Here is a 23546-nt window from a genome sequence, read left to right as displayed (position 1 = left end):
TGGTACAAATATCACCTCACCTGCTTCTCTGATTTGAAATTATCTACATTACTGGTCCTACGAGCTTGGGCGGAAAATGGATTTGTTATAGGAAATAAGAATTGGTGACCCAAGGAGGATTAAAGGGAGACTTCAGTACGGAAGGGACCAAGTGCTGGATAAGTAAACCACTAAGCAACATGTCAGACAGAGGCTGGAGATTCAAAATTGAACATTCAAGAAGAGGTCAATGATAGAAGGATATTTCAAAATGTGACCTAAACATTACAGCTGAAGGTGAAGGGAGGAAGAGAAATCTGGTGATATCAACTCGAGAGAGCAGACTCTACAGGCTCCCAGCACGTAAGTTTGTTTCTTCTTATGTAGAAAACCAAGCACTTGTTTAGCTAAGGCAAAACCTTGCGTACCTACAGCAAAAATCAAGACTTCATAAATTCTAACAGCAACACAAAACAACTTTGACAGCCATCAGATGCCACTTGTTTCCTCTGAATCTTCTCAAAAACTTGAGGAAAAAATGAGGAAAAATATGTCTTTCTAGCCATCCTGTAGGTAAGAAAGAAATTGGAAAATTTAAAAATCTGGGTTCAATGACTGAAGAAGGTTTGCTATCAGTTCCTTCTTATTCAAATATAGAACCTCTAGGTTAGGTTCTCCACTTGTCATCAGATGAGAAAAATTTAAAAGACAAACTGAATATATTGAGACCTTGAATGAATAAAAGTGACCAGAAAGGCTTAGAGGCTACATGCTGCATCCGCCACATTATACTTGAGAATCTGACTTCTCTTAATGTAAAAAACAAGACTTACCTGGATTCTTTCCTATTATAACGTAAGAATACAAGAACGACTGTACTGGGGCAAACCAAACGTACACCTAGCATAGTATCCTATTTCCAACTCCGACTGACAGCAGATGCCTAAGAAAGATTTTAAGCACGTGGCAAATGCACACCGATATTTCCACAGAACTCTCTCCTGGCCACAAGCGGTCTGTGGCTCGGGAACCGGAGGCAGACGCTCTGCATTTAATAGCCCTCCACAGATTTTTCTACTAACTGGTTCAGTTATTTTTGAAGCTTTGTAAACTTTAATATCTACATTTTCTACTGGTGCTTAACTTAATGATGTACAAAAAGCCATCTCTGTTTTTCAGTTTTGTCTGATGTTCTGCTAGTCTCGCTTGCTTTAATATTAGGAAACATCAGAGAACTTATACAAAAACTTGCCATAGACAGCTGAAAATTTTTGTGTATTAAGAGATCTTGCAAACAGAAAGCTCTTCTGCCAAAAGATCTTCTGACATAAAGAACAGAGGTTCATTTTCCCAACTACTGGACAAGAATCTCTTATTTTCAAATTCTTATACTATGACCAAAACTTGCAATATCAGTATCTCACATAATCTATGTTACATTGTACTTCTCTGAGAGGTGATCTAACAACATTCATAGTCTCTAGTACCAGATGTTTGAAGTTTATCTATTTTAGCCACCTTTTTTTTAATAACTGTAAAAGCATTCATTTCTGAAGTACAACAGCAAAAGCTCTTGCAGTCAGATATTATTATTATTATTATCACTATTTTTACAAACAAGCCTGTCTGCAGAGCAAGATGTACAATGGTTAGAGTTCAAGTGCACGTATCTCAGTCCTTAAGAAAGGCAAGTGCACCTCACTTAATTCAGTCCTTAAACAAACAAATAGCTTGAAGTTTAAAGTAAACAGCTTTTCTCAATAGTGATTCACCCTGAGATGCTGTCACTATACAGCTATTCAACACTACACTCAGTACTCCTGGTGCAAGGAAAAGAGGCAGAAAAAGCAAATAAACTGGATCAGAAGAGAAAAGCAGCTGTGATCCACATCCATTTTCCAGGGTACATATATATATGTGTATGTGTGTGTGTACATATATACATATACATACACACACACACATATATGTACACATGTATACGTGTTTGTGTATGTGTATATATATGTGTGTGTGTGTGTGTGTGTGTATATCTCCCTAGCAGAAACATTTCTTTATTCATATTGTTAGATTTATGCAGACATTTTAAAAATAAAACTTCATACATTCATAATTCCGTCTAGGAAAATTAAAGAATAAATTATACAGACATGCATCAACCTGAAAAAAAGGCAAATTAAATTAGTTTGTTAGAAGCCCAATTTCATCGTACGAGACAACGAATTTATAAAGGCCTCTTGGAGTTAAGTGAGCACTTTGATCTTTGAAAAAGAATTCTGCCTCCCAGCAAGCATGGGAAATCTTTTACACTAATATATTTTAGATATACACAGATTAGTGATGCAGCCACTGCAGAACTGATACCAAGATTGCTAGAATCACAGAACTTTGTGAAGCTTATCTTATAAGTGCCCTCAAATATAATTTTTCAGTTTCATATCAAGTATCTAACCTAATCCACTCCCAACTTGTAAGAGAGAAACACTGGGTCACTGCCCTGAGAAAACAGCTTCAAATCTTTATACATCTTCAGATAGCTGTAGCACAGTAGAAGGTTTCAAAGTATCTGACTGGTTCATCTAAATACAAGACGGACCCACATAATGATATTGAAGAATTGTTGAACATTCTCATTATTTCAGCACATACAGAAGTCTGATTTCCATAATTAATAGTGGTGTTTATTCAGAAAAATACCCTGCAGATGGTCCTGCTTTACTGATAACAGGTCACGAGCAGGACTGTAGCTTCTGACAACCCTAATTGAATGTATGCAACATTTTATTAAAAGTGCTTGCAAAAAATAGAACTATTATAATCACCAGCTTTCAAGTAACAGCTTCTTTTATTTATACCCCCTTGTACACTTGCACATGAGCAAAACTTCATAGCGTATGAGTATGCAACACAATTAAAGAAACCTTTCTCTGGAGTGGCTTTTTATAATGCAAAAAATAGTATAACAGTGTTTCATTTTTCTCTTCCTCAGATTAATTTAAATATTCTGTTCTGGATGGCTTTAGCATACTAGGAGAACTGTTAGTATATTTTTTTTAAATAAGCTTTAAGAATATTCAGCTGTGGCTGACGCCTGCACTATTACAGTAATCCTCACCATCATCACTAATACCGCACTGTCCCATGTGCCGGAAGTGTTCCCAGCTGGACTGTGATTTTAAGAAAAGTCTACATTTTATGAAGTCTTCAGAGACCACTGCAAATATATGCAGCATAATTTGCAGCTCATACTCACATGAGTAATATATACTCCTTACTGCAACGAACGCCTAAGTCACCTACAGCAGTTGGCCATTTCATCTCACCAGAAGTACGAGCAGTAACTAGAAGTGCATGTAAATTTTGTCGTTAGCATCCAGTGCTTTGAATCAGCTGCCTCTGGTGAACGAATAATAGTCTTAGGAGTTCCTGTTCTTTCAGTATTACTTTCACAGCACCTTAACTGTTAGCTCACATACACAATTAGGAAATAGCATGGCGACTTGCCACACAGCTGTGTTAGGCCCTAACAAAACATGGCAGTAACAGTAAGAACTCAAAAAAACTGATTGTATCTATTCAGATTATTATCTTTCTCACTTAGTATCTTACCAATATCTTATCTCACCAGGATTTTAATGTGATGGGAAGTGATGACATTTTCTGTTGCTAGCTGAATGACCTGAAAGTGTCGAGTACTATTCAGAACGGCTCAGTTTAAGAGGGGACAAGCAGGCCACTCCGAAACACTGACTGTCGTGATTGGCCTCTAGAATATTTTTCCTGGTTTTGTAGTGCTAGGTTATAATTAAATCAGTCTTTGGCTCTAACATCTGCTGCTGGTTGAGATATGCCGCTAGCTTTTCCAACTTCAATCTGAGATACATTTTGAACATTATTAACTCCCATGAGTTTGTGTCAAAGCCTGATAGGGAAAGTGAGCTGGTTGCCTCCTATCTTCCAGTATTTAATATCAGTTCTGGATAGAAGCAGCTGGAAACAATATCACATTTGCTACAATAAATTTTCAGAGGACTTTGTTGAAAATATCTCACATCTACAAAGAGCCAATTTAGAAAACAGCCTTATAAATCGGTGGTATCCAAAGGAAGAGCCACAGGAGGAAATTGCTTGAGTTGATTACCTAACCAAGTTAAACAGGACATATTTAGAGCTGAAATGACATCTTCCAGAATCATTATGAAAATCTAGGTACAATTTTGTCTCAAACTCCAAATCCAAATGTCCTCAATTAAGAGGAGTCTGATCGTCTCATATCTATCTATTTAGTAATGATTAAGCTATGGATAGGTCCTGCAATACTTCATGTGTAGCTTCTGTTTATTTTAGTAGACACTGAGCATGTAGAAACTTTATACAGACTCTGAGTTTGCTCTACTGCTGTCATGCACAAATTGCATTATATTAGCTTCTACTCTGCTGTTTTTTCTGCCTTAAGTGAAAGCATTTAACCCCTTTTTAAATCTAATGTTTTTCATTATTTAAACTTAAAATGCATACTATCTATCTAGACTGTCATTAATTACTGTAATGTGTCATAAAATACCTACAAATTAAAGAAATGAAAAGTCATAAAAAATTTATAGTGAGGCTTTATTTATAATTGTGACAGTGAAAAAAGTATGGCACAACTTTGGTGGTGGACTTTTTTTCCTTTTTACGGCATGAGGCAAATAACTGTTGCATGCATACCTAGGGATTTCCACTAGTTGTGTGCGCACTGTCACAGATTACATGGTGGGTTAATGCTTCCAGAGCCTTGCTGAATTGTAATTGTATGCTGCAAGAGAAAATCTCTCTTGTCAGCTAGGGGACACTAACAAAATATTTGAAAAATCTACAGCAGTAGATTTTAGGGAATATCACTAGATTCAGTCAACAATGAAAATAAACTCGGCTCTCTTTTCTTACTGACCCCCCAAACCGTCTAACTGTTGAACAGTAATGCTACACATTATAGCTATAATTTTATTTTTAAAAAAATCACATATATTTAAAATCAGAAACAAATATTTTCAGATATCAAAATTACAAAATATTTTGCATATTTTTGCATGCAGAGGAACAAGAAGGGTAAAAATACATATATTCTTTCTGCCTTTCTGGTTAAATATTCTGTGTAGCCCTGTGACTGACAAAAGTAACAATATTGGTAGGAAAAAGTTGATTGATTTTTAATATGGTGGCACACACTTTTACAGGTGAGTCTTGAAAAATGCTTAGCGACATTGTGGCCATTCAAATATGTGTGCAAAAAAGCCAGGTAGAGAAATTCTGTTTTCCATTACTGCCACCCAGATTTCTAGATATTCTTGACTGAAACAGCAGGTTGGGAGAGACTTTAGGAATTCAAATTGCTTCGGTTTTTTCAGTAAACAATGAAACGCCTTTCTACCCTCTGAGGCTATCTGAGGAAGGAGATAACATTCTGATTCTAATTATCACGGTAATTTTGAATGAATAACTATCAGGTGATGAGAACTTCGCTTGGAAAGCACTGTAATATGTTCCCTTATTTTTCTAAAATGGAAGCAGAAAAGAACTGGTACTGCAGAGGGAACTCAGTTCTTTCCAAGAATCATTTTACTTAGTCTCTGTACGTATCTCCAAATACCTAAAACTGTTTCCTTCCTGAAAGTAAGTCTGGGAAATTTGGTCTTATATTTCATTTCCTCTTTCATAGTACAGGAATGCCTTATTTCTTTTTTTTACATAATTTTTAATAAAACTAATTATCTCCTTGAATATCTGAAAACAGCTTATAATTCCTAATCCTTAATTAATTAAATAATTATTACTATATATACAGCAATTTGAAGGCTTTTAGCACAAGATGCTTATCATCACAGAAGAAAAGCTTATTAAAAATATACAGTCTTAGGACGCTTTGGAGTTGAACACTACAAGCTTATTCATACTACTTTGAGGTTCTGATACTTAAATTCATATTTAACGATCATTTTCGAATACAGACACCAATATTTCAGTAAAGAAAGCACATGATTCTGTGTCTGTAGTACTGGGTCTCATGCTTGAAACCAGGGGTGGGTACTTAATAAAATATTGATTGTATTTATGTTCACTGTCCAAGTGAAGGAAAAGCACTGTGATAAAGAAGCTAATCAGCAAAGATTTATGATCTTGCAAATGTAAATATCTTCAGCTCGAACAATTAGCAGCTTCATTAGTGCACCATCAGCAGGATCATTTCCCGGTATTTGTGCTGGTTCTGCTTTCTTTTCTATTTGAACCGTTCTTACACCGCTGGGAGCTGGGAACGTTAGACCTGACTAAGATCCTTCTGCACAAATCGACCAATATCCTATTCACTGGCTTCAACACAGTTGTCTCTAGTTTGATAGAGCGTATCACAGCATCCAGTGCCAATATTTCTTGTAGCCAAAGAAAGCGCTGTAGGTTGCAGCATTTGAAGAAAAAATGGTTTGCTTTAGGCTGACTGGAATAAATTATGAATGCTTTTTCTTGAACTGAATTTAACCGCTGTGATGGACTGAAATGATTTGCTTCCTAGTTCTCATCCTTAAACTGGGGACACTTGCTAATGAGCACTTCTGTAAATTGCCACGCGGAAGTCATGTGAAATCGCACTAGCGCTTTCAGGAATTACCTGGCTCAGTTTTTTTCTCACTTTTCCCTGCTCTTCCAAGATCATGTATACTGCACTAAAGTTGCATTCAAAGTAACTAGTAGTAATATTGCTTATCATCCAATCTCCTCTAAAATTCAGAAAGCCGGGATTGATGCTATTGCTCAGTGTCCCAGGGAGTACTTTGTTTTTTCCTCTACCTGCAAACTGCGCCTCTTCCCAGGCAACTCCTTTAGCTTTCAGCTACTGGAATGGATGCTAAGGGATGCTAATGGATACAGTGACTCACTAGTATCATCTCCTCTCTGTTTGGAATTGCTGTACTTTTATCGGAAAAAAACATTTGATGTAAGCCCTAGGTACAGTGTCCCAGCTCCCTAAAAAGTTCCTCCAAAGAAGTCAGTACCTGCAACACCTAAGTCCTACTTCTGCAGAAAAGCAAGAGATTTCCACTGTGGAGAACCAATCTCCACATGAAAAAAGACAAAATAGAGTAACAGCTAGCTTGAAAATCAGATGCCCAAGGGGAACAGAATAGTGATCTGTGGGTAGCATAAATAAGAAATGATTCTTCACTGTTTTTAATGTCAAGAGAAAAAGGTGAAGAGGCACTTAGGAAAATGATCAGGCAGCAGGTTCAAAACAAAGACAAAAAAGTTCTTTCTTCATGATTTCTGAAATAAATAGTCCTGATGCAACAGTTTAGGAAATCCCTAAATCAGTAACTGCTGGATTGATGCTAAGGAAAGATGCTTTGTTCCTCTTGCTATTTTGTACTAAACATTGCTGTGAAGAGCACTGGGTTAGATCTGACCCTGTAACTTTTCTCACATTTTCCAACTTTTATTTCAGTACTCAAGTGGAACATTTTCGTAGTCTCTGCTTCCAAGCTGAGTGGAAAGTTGGAATAATAAACCACAGATCATCATTCTTCCGGTGAAGTATGTAAAACTGTATTTTGCTTTTAGTCACCTAAAATATGGAAAGCTCTTTTTGATTAATTAATTAAATTAATGGCTAAAATAAGGGATATGGATGAGCAATCATTTTAGCTTTGTTCCTTATCTCTAGTACTGCTCACTGAACTGTGCCATCAACTTATAGATTAGACCATCTGAACTGCCCCAAACTTTTACTATAAAATTATAGTAAAAGTAGTGAGAGGGAAAGAATGACTGACTGCTTTTTTTTTTATTTTATTTTTTTATTACCATGACAAGGAAAGCACCATGCTGAGCCTCTGAAAACACTGGTTACTGCTGTGCAGCAAGCACTGGAACCATATCTCCATTTAAAAAAGCAGACTAGTTGCCACAACCGCAAATGTCTTCTCAGAATAGCAAAAAGCTTCAACAGGTGCAGCCTCGCAAGGACTTGCATGCGCATGCAGGCATGTGGTAGAGGATCCAGCAGGAACCCAGCTCTATAGCCTTAAGTATTTTCCTACAATTCGAAACTCTGTGTCCAAATATTTAACATATATGTTTATCTGTTTGAAATTTTTTTTTAAAAAAACAAAGCACTAGTTCTGACCTCTGAACTGACACATCTCTTAAAGAAGGTGTCAGAATAATTTATCCAGACAAGCAATACAACGAACTGAATCTATAGCAGGCTTTATGAATTTGCCACTTCCATAAACAGATTAAAAAAAAAAAATAGAAAAGATGAGCAACACATTCATTTAAAAGTGAGTAAAGGAAAAAGTAACATTTTAACTAAAAATTAAGTCACACAAGATCTAACTTTTTGTAAAATATGCAGTGAAATATACAACAAATTCTGTATCCATTTGAGTCTCCTTGGACTAAGTATGAGAACAGTAGATTGATTTTCGAAACTTATTCTGCAACAGTTTAAATCTAAAATATAACTAGCCTACTTGAAGAATAGTTACTCTAAAGGTATTGATTTCTGACAGCTGTTATTGTTTGAAAAGTTAATATCTAGGAATTCTGCATTGATTTGAAAGGGCATCTGTTTCTAGAATGTGTAAAGCTTTGATAAGGCAGAGATAATTTATCTGCTTTCATTTTGTACAATAAAGCTGCTCTTAATATTCTTATCCTTATCTTATAATATTGCATGTTAAATAGAGTGGCTTTATCACGCCATCAGTTTTCAGGCGGAATCATTGAAGGCAGGTGGGTTTTCTGCTCCAGAACGGAAGAAAAGATATAATCCAGTATCATCTTACTTGTCGTAGTAAAGTGGAAGAAAATGAAATAGTAAAGGCTGTATTGTGCCACTGATTTATAAACAGTTTGCTCATTGATACACGTGAGAAAATATACTTTGTAAGATATAGCTAAATTCATATTTCATTCTATTACGGATTTATTAAAATTTATTGACCTTGCACAAGAGTGGAGAAATGTTAACAAGAACAAAGTACTCCAATTTCTGTTATTCAAAAATTCTTTTGTACTAACTATTTTTACTTCTAAATATTCATTTCCAATAAATAAGTGCTATTGTAAAGAAAAATTGATGCACCTTTCTTCAGCCTTGAGGAGATACATTCTACATATACTAGACTTCATCTAGCAGGAAAGATTAATAGCAGCTGAGTCCTTTTGACACAGTCGTCGAGTCTACAGGAGCCTGGACACAAAACTTGTCCAGACTATGCGAGTCTGGCTCTGCAAGTGCTATGGTTGATGAACTACCTGGAAATTGTGCATTCATACCAAAGATCTCTCTCTGCCTCTCTATTACCCACTCTGCATCTTATTTACTCATTTATTCAGCAAAACTCCAGATTGGCACTGCACACCCAGAAAAAACAATTTTTGCGATGCAGCTTTTCTCCAGTCGAAGGCAAAATTAAACTGCCTTCCATACACAAAACAGTGGTATCTTTCAAAACAGAAGGTGGACCTAACAATTTTTACAGGAGGTCATGGGGGGAGGAGGGTGAGAGGAAGTTTTCTGATTAGATTTGGCAAAAAAAGAGCCTCTGCTCTTGTACTGAAATCCAGGATAGAGTTGTGAGAAGCTATACGCTTGACATCCAACTAGCTGAGCAAAGAATTGGTAGAAAAAAAATGCAGCTTTCAAAAGTCATAAAGTTCTATGACTACTAGTCATTTACTGAGCTTTTATCCTATTCTCGGAATGTGTTTTAGGCTACAACAACATACAGTTCCGAAAGATATGCACCTACAAATCTGTGTACATACATATATTCTTTTGTACATAGTACAAAAAATGAGCAACATACGATGACCTGAGTGTACTAGAAAGCTAGGCTTGCAGTTCAATGGGAAAGGAAAAAAAAAAAAAGATATAAGCTAAGTGGCTGTTCTCACTCTCAAAGCACCTGCAGTGAAGCCACCTGCATTTAACTCCCAAGTTTATTTAACTCTATTGCTGTTTCATTTCATAGCCTTGGAAAATTAACATCTCCTCTTTATACTTCAGTTTCCCCAGCTGTGATCCCAAGATCAAGAATCCTCTATATTTTTTTTCTTCAGAATTAATGCTGCTTCCATATGCCCCTTGGTAGGGGGGCTCCTAAATGTTTTCTGAAGAACACCACAAAGTTTAGAAAATATAAATTTTCATATTGGCGAGCTTCTTTTGTTTTTTGTTATTTATACAGTTTTGTCCAAATATCCTGAAAGCCGTTATGCAGTTCCTGCAGAAGTAAAATTGTGATATATAGAAGAAAAATACTAGAGGAAACCACTTCAAGTGAGACAACAAGACTAGAAAAGTTAAACCAAGGAACTTGAAAGACAAATTTGGTTTGCATTCACGGTATAATTTCAACACCTGAAATGCTAGCCAACGCACACTATCTATGACTTGAATTACATCCTAGGCTGGAATCTTGTTTCGGTACCAACAGCTTGAAATTGGCTACCAGGGAACTCTAACAAGGCCAAGCAGACTGAGAAGTCGTTCTTCACCCCTTTCTTCAATAGAAGCAAAAATATTTTTGACTCATGAAAATACTTCCAAAATGGAACACTTAAAAGATGAGAACAGCTTATAAAATACAGCTGAAATATTTGAAATTATGTAGTGTCAAAAAGGGAATAACAGTCAAACAAATAATAAAATCCAGTTCACCAAAGCAACATTTAAAAGAATTTTCAATCTTTCCATTCTTTTCCATTCTATAATTATTTTTCCCCCAAAAAATATTTCTTAAGGTTATTTATAATATCTGGCAGAGAAATAACATTACCGCAATATGATGAGAGTTCCAAAGTACTTTTGCATGCAGTACGTAGTAATATTTCCGTTCATCTACCACTGAAATGCATCCATGTCTAATAGGAATGTAGCATCAGTTCAGAAGTGTGCAGCAGAACTAAGCAGTTTAATATCTGAAGTGAAGAATATTTTGCCTGATAGAAGTTATACAAATGGAATTTCTGCAGCAGAATGAACCGTCCTCACAAGTTAACTTGAGCGCACAAGGTATATATTAAAGTCACAGTTCTTAGAAGTATTCTGAAGGCTGAACCAAAGGCTCTGTTCAGTACTCTGTTATCAGCTCTTTCAGTAAATTCTCCCTGCCTCCCAAAGCTATTTCTAAAGGAGAACTTTGTCAGATTATTACAAAAGCCTGGCCTGGAGATGGCGTCACAGTGGATACACGTTAAAGTACATGGCACTGCAATGAGGCAAATATGAATGTAATTAAGGTAGGTCCAGACTTCAACAAAGCATTGCCATGTAAGGTATCAGAGTCTGCTGCTTTGCTGAAGAAGGACTATTGCAAACTTATGTGAAAATGGCAGCACTAGCATGTTTCAGTTTTACCTAATTGCTAAAAGCAGGTTTGTATGCATTAGTCAGAGATATGATAGCAGTCTCTCCCGTTTGTTTTTGGCTTGAATTAAGACACGAAACGTAGAAAACACGTACGGCCACCTGAAAGATTTTGGCAGCCTATGTGAAACAACTGGTCACAGCTTAGCTGCCAACAAACAGATAGTCTTGTACTAAAACAACCACTGTCACTTTCTGGCAGTCTTACCATTACAGGCCAAGTAGTGAATCAACTAATGAAGTAAAGGAAAACAAGACAGATCAACCCTATCACCTCTAGATGTAGGACTGCATCAAAAGGCAGAAAAAGCTTACGTGTAACCTAGCACTGAGGCTGGAGTTGCTTTACCCAAACCCTTTGTCAACAAGAATGCTGTATTTTCCACAACTATCGGTCTGGCACATTCAGTAAGTACTAAAATGCTCACCCTTTAAAAAAAATAGGAATTTCTTGATAGTTTGAAGAGTTTGCCTATGTGGATGTCAGATATTTCTCTGTTATTAAGACCCAGGGAGAGTTTAATCTGCAAAGAGATCAGTTGGCCTACATCATTAACACACTTTACAAACAGTGGATAAAACAGTTTTAAATTACCAGAAGTTGCATCATTACAGATTATTATTTTAGCATTGTTAGCCCTCTATAATATGATGTTGCTCCCACAGGAATACTGATTAAAATAGGAACCAGATGTGCTTTTCAGGACCAGATTGAAAAAGATAAACAACCAGAGAATCAGTTCAAATAAAAAGGATGCCCCGGGGGCGTTTCTCCCCGCGCGGCGCGGCGCAGAGGGAGAGTGTCTGTACCTTTCAGAAGGGCAGGGCAGCAACTGCAAAACAGTTCCTAACAGAACTCTCTCCTTCCATTAACAACAAAACACCCACCTAAGAAACTTGGAACCATCTAATCTTTTAGACACCTATTTTGATAATACTCCAAAGCAACATTAACTTCACATTTTGTGCATAGGCAACACTAAAACAAAGAAAATCAGTATCTTCAGTTTTGCTCATAAAAGACATCAGTGAGAAATAAAGCTGAAAGATTATTTTAGACCTAGACTTCAGAGTTTTAAAGGAATACCACTTCGGTTTACTGGCTTGTAAATATGATATTAAAGTTCCAAAAAAAAAAAAACTGTCTTCAGCTCCAGACAGACACTACAAGGAAGCCTTATCTTCTTGCCAATCCTGGTTGGAACACTTTTTATGTTAAATGCAGGTCAGTATCTGGTATCTTGAAGTCTGTGACTAAGACTTAACTGCAGTGTGTTCCAGAGTAGGCCAGCTGTTTCTTTTCTTCACATGCATTAGAAAACAGCAAGGGGGATCACAAATCACAAAGGAAATTACAGGATTAATCCCCAGTGCCATAGATTCTACTGCAGATTTCAGTGTGGCCCTCTTGAAGCCATATATTTTTCCCCCCGATTCGTTGCATCCATAGACCGTGAAACAGAAACCGCAGAAGAAGGAACTTCCCTGTCTCCTCTGACAAGCATGGAGAAGAAAGGGTTTTCTCATTTGGGCAGAAAAAATATCATGTGTCTTTGTCCCTGATCTGCCTTCATCTCAGAACAGCTATGTGAGTGAGCCAGTTTGCCTCTGCTCAGCACCGGCTCTAATGGCTTGCGCCAGGCTGCTTTGCTTCAGATGAGAGTTGCTTCCACTATGAAAAGCAAAGGCCAGATAACCAGGCCTGTATAACTTGGCTTGAAATAGCACACCCTATAAAGGTAAAAGAGATAACTTGTTCTTGGCTTTCATGAAGAAACACTTCTGGTTATCAGTATCTTTTTTTTGTACGAACAAGGTTTTGTCACTGCTTGGCACAATACCTACTCCACCCCTACTAGCCCTTCACTGCAGATTACCAAAGTTAAAATACGTTGTGTACTGAACATATTTAGCATAACACTTAGAAATAAAAGATTACGTACAGCACATCTTAATACATACTTAGTTTTCCAAATGATATTTCTCTTAGATATGTTTTTAAAAAACATTAGACAGGAGGAAGGAGGATTTAAATGAGTAGTAGTGAACAAATTCTTGATCCCTCCTTGCACTCTCTTAAAATTACCCCCAGGTTACCAGGGTTTACTTCCAGTGGACCCTCCCCCCACTCTATTTTGTAGCTCCTGTTTGCACACTTCAGGGGCTCATGACTTTCCTCTGTTCCTCCCTAGGTCTCACATCTTTCTCCCCCTTTCCAGGAGGTCTCCAAATTTTTCCATTACCTCTTCGCTCCCTTAATTTCTCTCTTCCCATAACCGATTCTCCATTCTCTTCCACATGCGGCCACCTGCAATATCAGCATGCCTTGGATACTTGAGGAGACTGACCACTCCCCGCCATGTAAGAGTTTACCAGGCTTGCCAGCTCAGACAATAGCCTAGGTGAGAAGTAGCATTTGTGGATGTTAAAATATTGGTATTAGAACCAAATTCCACTCTTTGAGACACCATTTGCTGTGTTTGAGACACTGATGTCTAATAGCCATTAGAGAGACAATTTGGGTAGAAAAGTATGAAGTAAAATTCTTACCTGAAGAAAGAGGCAGAAGAAAGAGGCAGAAGTAGCTTGACTTGACAGAGTAAGCATCCCTATGGAGGCATAAGAAACAATACTTCCACAGAGCAATATATATGGAACAGAACATAATGGCAGCGTTCGTGTATTTGCAAGAGTTTTGTGATCCTACACTTCCTCCTGCCTCACACTACAAATTGTGGAAATAGACAACTGTGATACACTCTCAACTTCTCCAACTTCAGAAGAATATTAAGTTTCCAAAGTCAAGCACTCAGACATTGGGAAATACCAGAACTAAGACTGTTCATGTAACCCTACTTTTGTAGGCACAGAAGTGATCTTTCTTTGCACGACCCCATATTTCTGTCACAACTGTACAACTATGGACTTCTATAAAAGTTATCTTCTCATTGTTGTTGAAGTAACGCTTATCAAAGTCATGCTGGTTGCAAGTCAATGGAAAAGGCAGGCAAACATACAGGGCATTACTGTTAAAACCTCACAGTCCTCATACTAAGGTCTAAGAATTGTAATAAGACTCCAAGTTTAAGGATACTATAAGAGTCCTATCTTTTCTTCCACATCTTTTTGAGGTCTTGAAATTAGTTCTTACCTCACCTCCCAGGTTTTATTGAGAATTAACACAAAATAGGGGAATGATGGCTTCTCAAATCAAGAAACGAGGTAAAAAAAGTTTGGTCACCAACAGAAGCAATCAGGAAAGGCACAGCCCATTTACTCGAGTAGAAAAATTAATCTGTACCTCAAGATTATAGAATACATGTTAAATTTGATAGACTGTTCACCAGAGACATTTTAGAGACCTAGAATTCATACCACACACTGCCAATGTATTGTTCACCTCTAACAATACTATGAAACAAATAAAAGCATGATCTTCAGAGAGGAATTTTATTGAAATGTGGTTAACTAGCAAAAAATTGCTTGTCAAAATTCTTAAAGAACTTTTCAGTAGCTTTTCTCAAATATTTTTATTTTCTTATTCTGTGGTTCTCAGTCAACTGAATTAAAAAAAATAAAACCTTTTTCAGTTGGCTGCCATGTCAAGGGCCTGCCATGTTCTGCACCTCAGCATGATGCATTTCAGCACAGTAGCTTCCACAGTGGAGTTCATACAGCTATTCATTGTGAACACTTTGACAAGGCTTTTTCATTTAGAAAGTCTCTGGAATATCAACACTAGTGTATGCATGTATATTGCATAGTTTTGAAAATAAATTTTCAGGGTTTAGGGTATTTATGAATTGTTTGTTATGAACATTTACTATTTTTGGTCACTAGTCTCCAAAATCACATTATTTCTACTTACTGAGTGATACTGGGCATTCTCAAGAATAGCTGTTCTTCAAAGATGTCATGTATGTTTTTGAAACATATGCCACACAGTTTTTCATCCATGATGTATAGGGCAAAAGCAAGGCTATTTGTACTACTTAAATCCTTGTGGCAAAAGGGTTGTACTCATACATTTTTTCCTCTTTTATAGGATGAAAAAGTTGTTTGCCATGGGAGAGAAGGGAAAACACAAACACCTTAGTCCTAGCTTTTAAAAAAAAATCTATCTACCTACCTACATTTTACCTCCCAAACACACTGCATTCCAGCTTCACAGGACAGCAAATTTAGGCTTGAGTGGAAAAGGTTTTATGTACAATGAATAGTCTTTCTCAGCAGTAAGTATGAACACTGGTCAACTGGAAATAATGTTAAAAGCATAGAAATGATTTTAGTAATGTGATATTTATAATAAGCAGCGTAAGCCTGGGCTCAAGAGGCAGATCAGCCAATATCAATTCTAAGATCTGTTTCAAAGCCTGCCCTTCATCAATTGCTGGCAAAATTCAATCCTGGCGGATGCCATGAGAGAGAGGCATACCCATCTAACATAGCAACAGCTGCAGCAGGAGACTTTTAAATTCACAGAAGTACAGCTGTTCACATATAGAAGAGATTACTTCTTGAATTTACAGAGGAACTACACATACAGAAAAGCAGGAGGGTGCTATTTGCTCAGAACAGAAACTCTCCAGTAATCTTTAGGCCAAGCATCTTTATATCTCAGTCAGTTTGAAAGCAATGAAGTGTCCCACTCTTTTTCAACTATCTTGCCGGAATTCTGCACTTTTGTCACATGCTCCATTTGCCCTGCTACTTTGAATGCAAAAGTATTTTGAAACTTTCTTTTCTTCTCTTTTATAATCAGGCCATAGAAAAACTGGTCCAACCGTCCATACCCATACCCACATTAGACAGGTGTCTCAGGAATGATGTTCACATGCTTGTTCTAACCCAGCGCTCAATACCGTGGAGCTGCATTCATATCACCAGCTCTTTACATTTGCCTCTCATACCTGCACTAATTATCTAATGACTGCTCTAGCCAGAAGCTAGAGATTTAGCCAGGACATTGTGCAATTTGATTACCAGTAAATAGGGGAATGGAAAAAGTGAGAAAATGTGGTGGAGCTCACTCTGTAAATTAATGAACACAAATCTGAACTCTGTAAGTTAATGAACACAAAAACTCCCTTTATTAGATTCCCCCACTTCAGCAAATGCTTATCTATCATTCAAGTGGTAAATAGCTGGAAAATCTTACATTTTTGTGACTAAATGGTGTCTCTACCTCTGACAGATTGGGTAATGAATCATGTTAGCATTACAAAGAACTGCTCTTGTTCAGAATCCACTGAATCCACAATTTTTTTTACTGCAAATAGCACAGCTGTGCAAGAATAGGGTACTTCTTCCCTACCTTATTTGCTTTTAGAATGCGTGTAACGATAGCCAGTATAATTAGCTGAAGATTAGGAAAGGTCTTACTCCAGCTACTTTCTAAAATCAAATATTAAACATACAGTTGTTAACCAGTAGAATTTGTACCATATGCAGCCTCACATTTTGTTATTTTGTTTTTACTTGTACTGATGATACTGACCTTCTTCATTACCAACTTTACACAGAAAACAGCAAGCCACTGAAAAAAAAGTGTAGTTAAATTTGAAGACTTAAGACGTTCCCAAATGACAGGTCATCATAAAAGGAACTCCTGATAAACCTCAAGTAAAATTCTAGACCTACTGAAGTACATTGAATTCTGCCATTGACTTAAATGTAGCCATAAACTTTGAATTGAAGAAGCCATAATTTATCTCAATGTTATTCCAGATAGTGACATTTTTAAAGCATCATGCGTGCAGGTCTTTAATAAACCAACTGCAAAGGCTAAACAACATTGGGAAACTGAAGTTCCATAGTTAAATCACATCCTCCTTACAATTTCTACATATAATTTCAGTAGCAATTTATATATACGCATCACAGTTAAACATTTTGCCATTAGGTGAATGTGCCTCAGTGAATGGACAGAGCTTTCAGGAGCTACACAATAAAATTAAATATTTGAAGATTTGAGGAAAGCCTGCTTGAACAAATACAAATGGGTAACTTACAGAAGCAAAGACTAGCAACAAACTCCAGGAAACCTACACTACCTACATTGCATACATTTTTGTAATTGAGGGCCAGATGTTTAACTGTGTAAATCACTGCAGTATAACAGAAATCTCACTCGTAAATCATTCTGATTTAAATAAGAATGTATTACATATACATTTTAAAACAGCTTCAAGGTTTTACAGTTAAGTATTCATATGTTAAGAGATGACAGGGGCTTTCTCTGATAACACTGATTTGGCTGTCTTTGTGTATATGTACCATGATACAGAGTTTAATTTTTAGCATGATTCTTTTCCCAACAAGTTCCCTGCCTCATTTAATGCAAAAGATGGATAACTAGTAATTTGTAGCTTTTGAGTATTTTACAACATTAATAATGTTTCAGTGTAGAGCGTGTATGTTTGCATGAGGAGGCTTTTAAAATTCTATCACAGCAATAGGGTGTTCAGTAGGAGTGGTACATACTGGATCTATCATACCTAATTTAACTGGGGAAATTCACAGCTATAGTAGGTTGCAATCACATGTAAGCACCTGATATTTTGGGCTATGCTGAAGATTCGCAGTGTAGGCCCGCATGCAGCTGAAAAAATTGCTTCTGTATAAAGCATGGTTTCACTTCAGGTTTTAAAAAAATTTTCCAGATATTTTTTCCTTGTTTACCTACTCCCAATCTCCATGCTTCAGGTCCTGTCCTTTGCTCAACTTTCTGCAGTTCCCTTTGTGAACTATCTTCCTCTTTCTGGTGCTGGCATCCCTCTTCCTCTGTACATCCCGAAGAGTGCCTAATCCCAGTCTCCTAATTAAATCCTAGTGTCTTCCCACTCGCAGCATTTTCTGCTCAAAATCTGACCAATCACTATCTCTTTTTTGTGCACAGCCAACTAACCTTCAGATGAATTACAGACTACTTCATACATACAAGATTATCAGTCCTTTGATTATGAACAGGTATACATACTTGTAAGATGTTAACAGACATGTCCCATTATACTTGCTGTACATTTTCACTAATTTCACTTTTAACATTCTTTCCTTTCAGACTTCTAACTGGTAGCATCTTTACGTCAGAAAATGCCACATTTCTAAAAGACAGGTAGTTGCTGGAGGACTACTAATAATAAATTCCGCTTTACTGTGGTCTAGTTGCAAATCAAAGGGTGGACCATACAATATCCACAATCCAGTTCTTTGTTATGAATGAATTTTAATTAGGAATACAAAGAAACATTTGACTAAGAGGATAATTTTCCATTCTCAATCAACCTCTGTTCAATAGGCATCATTAGTAGATCAGTGAAGCCACAGTTTTAAACCCAGAAAAAGAAAAGAAAAGAGCTGAAAAGCCTGCCATCCAAAATCTGCCTTGCAATGGGCTCCAACTAGAAGGAACTAAAGTTGTTTTCTAAGATGAAAAGACTAGCAGGCAGAGAGGCTAATAATGGGTATATATTATCATGGCAACAAGGCTTTATTATTGCTTTAAACTTCATTCATGTATTATATTCTTCTTATGTTAAAAACTCTTATGAGCCTTGAAATGCTTAATGAAGTAAATCACAGTAATAGTTATGCTTTACATGTACCCATGTGAAGGGCTAAAAATACTAGCTTGTTTGAACACTTAAAAACAAAAAGATAGAAAACATTTGTGTATCCCATTCTTGAATTATATGCAGTATTCAAATCTGTGAATAACTATACTCAGAGACAAAAGCAGAGCTTGAAGACTATTTCATATTTATTACTACTAATAGTCATGGGAATAATATTTTTGGCAATGTTTTAAAAAAGATTTTTCAGCAAAGTTCTAGGAATCTAAAGTCTTAAACTTAACTCGTATCCAACCGTGTCTATAAAAAGATGCTGCACATCTTAAAGCAAAAGAAATAAAATATATTTAAAATCCGGCAGAAGAAATCGCTACATCATAAGTATTCTGGTAAAAGTAAAAATTGAATACAAACGTGCTAGTCACATAAAAAACAGAGGCTTTCCCAAGTTCATACCTGGTAATAAGGTAAACCAAACTGTTCTCTTCAATAGTTTATCATCTCAATTTTATAATCTTTCCACCTTCACCAAAAAGTTACTGTTACAATTCAATTCTGCATCTTACATTATGTTAATCACACTCCAAGTGTCCTGATGTCATCACAAATGGAAGGATTCCCTGAAGCTGACTGACAGCACGGATTATCATTATCAAGCTATTAATAGCAAGGAGACCTATTATAACCATGTACTATGTAAGCTACATTGAGAAAGGAGAGATTCATCCGACTCCCAGAAAGTTTATCTTTAGAATCCCACTCTGCTTTATTCCGGCTATCTCCTTCAAAAGTCAGTATCAGTGACTCTTTCTCCTAGGGAAATAAGCTGAGATGCCTTTACCTCTTAAGCAAGAGGTAAGATAGATTACTGATAGAGCTAAAGTATTCCCATCCTTTATGTTTCCTAAAATAAGTTACATACAAATAATTTGCAGGAGTTAATTAACAAAAAAAGAAAATTGTTATAGATTTGTCAATTACTTTACAATAATTTTTTTCTTAGAATCTCCTGCATCCCATTCCAGTTTTCCTGTAGAATTAAATCAGCTCGACGTGTTCTAGATGAATAATGGAGTAAACAAATACAAATGAACGATGTTTCAGGGATTTGTTTTGAAAATTGCTAAGAAAACCATGTTTGCCTCCAAAAAGTAGCTTCCAAGGTGAGTGAAGAGAGATAAAAGATTATTATGTGTTTCTGTTTGAATTGGAGGCCTGGGCACAATCCTTATAACTGGAAACAAAGTGCTTGCTGTTCATTTGCCGTCTTTTCAGGACGCGCACTGCAGCAGTGCTGTGAACATTTGCCTGCCAATCAGGCAGAAACCGAAACAAGGGTTACTGTAAAGGGAGCAGGTTGAGTTAAACATTAAAGGATGGCTTAAAGTGTGTGAATTTTATGCATTTCTCTTTAAGGTTTCATGTTTCCTGTAGTCATGATGCCTTAACACATTTCTTCAAATACATCTTGCCAAAGAAATACAAAATTTCTAGCATTTTAGGGGAACTATTTCTCTGTTTTATTAAAGAATTGCTTGGGGTTTGATTTTAAAAGTCCTGGGCATGTATGTTTGTAAGAAGATAGAGGAAGAAGTGAAACTCAAGCCAACTGCATGATCTTCCATAAAACTAAAATAGGTCAATTTGAGAGAGGAATTAGTTATGCTTGTCTTGAACAGAAGTGGGCTGAATCAATCAAGGGACCTGAGATTTATGTGAGAAATCCTGACTTGCGTATGCAGATCAAGATGGCGCTCCTTCATTAAAAAATATGCAGTTGTACTTATATAGTAAGACATAAAACTGTGTGATTAAACAATACTACAGTTAAAACATTTTGGAAAAAGTTATTCTAAAATTAGACAATGTGAGGACATGAAAGTTAGCAGTAATTAAAGATTAACTACATTGTTCACTGACTAAACTTACAGCTAGTGCCTTATTTAAACTGCTTTTCAATTATTCTAAATACAAAACTTCATAAAGATCTGAACTGAAGCACCACTTCAAAATATACTTAAGGCAATTGATTTATTCTGCAGAGCCAAGAGAAATACATGCCTATGCCTGGACACAAGTAGCTCCAGCTTTCTGAAACTGAAACTTCAGGTATGTATTTTTCCCCCTCTCTTACTAACAGTCAGAAAAAGAAACAGCAAGTTAGTAAAGAGAAAGAAAAATGAAAAAAAGTAAGTATGGATCTGAAAGTGAAAGTTGTTACTGCTCATAAAAGACTCAGAATATTTACAAAAATATTTCTGCTTGCATCCTACTTTGAGAAGTAAGACATAGATTACATTTTATCCTTCATTGCTTTCTTTATAATACACAATAGATAAGCCTTGTGAATGCCTCAGATTTTTTTCATTGCTATCATTCTGAACTCAGGCTGTGGAATGGATCTGAGAACATACTGATACACACACAACAAATGTACTGGCAAAAGCGCAACCGCAGCAAGTCCTTTCAGTTGCCACTTCTGGTCAGAATAGTAGTCATGGGTTGACAGGATACAAGCAAATTGGGAACAGCAGTGATCACAGTTTACAGGGGTTAGCCTTAATGAGAGCCACTTCCTTGTGTATCTACTGGAGGCATCCAGCCTCTGAAAGGTACACAGTGCCACCTCTTCCCTACCTTGTGAGGTGTATACATCAAGCTCTTTGCTGAATTAGGAAATTTTAGTTGAGTGACAGAACACGCAAAACAGCCCAATAGGCTGAAACGGAGATAATGAGAAGGAAAGTTGATTACCTTTGGACTTTGAGGGAAAATAGTTTTAAAAAAAAAAAGTTGCAAGTGACAAATGGGATTAATCCAAGAGAGCTCTGAGGAAGAAGTCAGGGACTTCAAGGAAGGAAATGATCCATTCTCTATGTTTGTGTACAGGAAAGGCTGGGTAATATAAGGTCCCCTGGTGTCATATACCTTTGATGCTCATTTTGGAATATTTCAGTGAAAAACCCTGCTTTACTATGTTCCCTGTACCACAAGGTGGCACATACGTACTCCCTATCATTTTTAAATGCCTCTACAGTTTGTTAATCAAGTTTTAAGAAGTAACTGTTCCCATTTCTACAGAGTGAGGAGTAGGGGTGGGAGAAAAAACAGGGAAAGACAAACTACAATATAGTACCAATTATAGACAACTAAGGCAAGTAAACTGTTCTTGATGTATCCATTCCTTACAGAAAACCACAGTTTCCATATGTTTTACAAATACATTCATCAGAATCCCAACAGAATCTTTTCAGGCTGAAATGGAACATAGGCTTTGGATAGCAGGCTAGTGCCACAGCTGGAAGTAAGCATATAGAAGCGGAAAACCTGGCATATTTAGCCATTACTTGGATCCTCTACAATTTAAGCCTGCTGGTCATCCATTGGTCAATGTGCTGTATATAGGTGTTACTTGCATTGCAGCAACTTTTCATTCTCATGTTGTGAGTTTCAGGACCTAATAACTACATATGCTAAGGAAGACTGTTTCCTAGTAGTTCTTTTTCTCCTTCATGCTGATAAAAGTTGTGCTTGAATGTCAGATATCCAAATATATAGTCTTATTTTCCCCTAGTGGCCAATTAAATAAAAATCTCAGTGATTTTCTGTGCAGTTGCTCCTCTTTTATAAGTCTATGATACACAAATGCGACGCACAATCTATAATGGCCACAGCACACCCTCTCCACAGTACATAACAAGCCCACATGTTTCATTTATCCATCAGAAAGGCAGTAAGCAGAGAAAACAGTATGAATCTATCAAACTGCAAAAAAGATTTGAAGGAAAACTGAGATAAAGGTGTGTGTGAAAGAGAGGATTTATTTTTTTTTTAAGGACAGAAAAATATTGACTTAAATCAAAGAACAGAAACGCTAGCTGGCACGTAAAGCAACACCATAGGATATACGTTTTTAGAAAGTAGATTCTTGGGAGATTTAAAATATAAACTATGTACATAGCTCCCTCTGATGACCACTGGACACTATACAGCACAAGTCTCCTTTTATTTTTGTTCGTGGATTCAACTGACAGCTGACTGGTTAAATTCTAATTGCTTCCAAGTGAGGTCAGCAAAGGTATTTATCGAAAAGGACTGAACAACAGGCTCAACACACACATGCATGCATAAGCACATACACACCATCTCTCTAGCGTCTTGATTTATGGAAACAATTATAATTCTGGTGGAGTCTTTCTGAGCTCAGAAAGTCTGTAGCTACAGCACAGTCTCATGTTGCAAAACGCAGACAACAGAAATGGAATACTTGGGTATCCAGCTGTTATCAACAGAAACAAGTAAGTTATCTGCCCTTACAAGAACGTTCAACAGTTAACTAATAGCTAATAGCTTTTATCTTGATTTCTATTTGTTAGACGCTAAAAAAGTGTTGACTAATTTTTCTATCAATAAACTGAAAATGAACGTATAAAAAGAAAGCAATAAGGCTCCATGTGGTCTCTCTTGAAATTTGGACTAGAGAAATGTTCTCTGATAGAATGTGGCTAATAGTGAAGATATAGGTACGAAGTAATCAGTAGTATTTTTCAGTGCATGAGAACATAGTTCAGCTGACTTACTAGGGT

General features: G+C 36.7%; 2 protein-coding genes across 6 annotated transcripts in view; one reads left to right on the top strand and one right to left on the bottom strand.

Annotated features, from left to right (window-relative positions):
• The window catches only part of FAM227B (family with sequence similarity 227 member B), an 85259-nt gene that overhangs the window by 12986 nt on the left and 48727 nt on the right, over positions 1–23546 (bottom strand). The window lies entirely within an intron of this gene.
• The window catches only part of FGF7 (fibroblast growth factor 7), a 32984-nt gene continuing 30392 nt past the window's right edge, over positions 20955–23546 (top strand). Inside the window, exon 1 of one of the 5 annotated variants that reach the window (XM_068958685.1) lies at positions 20955–21069. Coding sequence is in view for 2 of the 5 variants with exons in the window: in XM_009681346.2 (XP_009679641.2) it covers positions 23194–23258 (65 nt within the window). In the remaining 3 variants the exon portion in view is untranslated. Of the gene's footprint in view, positions 21070–22946; positions 23259–23546 lie in introns of those variants that run through there. The other 4 variants (XM_068958684.1, XM_068958683.1, XM_009681347.2 and 1 more) reach the window with 4 other exon arrangements.

Source organism: Struthio camelus, chromosome 12 (genome assembly GCF_040807025.1).
Source record: "Struthio camelus isolate bStrCam1 chromosome 12, bStrCam1.hap1, whole genome shotgun sequence".
Taxonomy (NCBI): domain Eukaryota; kingdom Metazoa; phylum Chordata; class Aves; order Struthioniformes; family Struthionidae; genus Struthio; species Struthio camelus.
The sequence above is the reverse complement of the archived record's forward strand: the minus strand, read 5'-3'. Positions and strand labels throughout refer to the sequence as shown.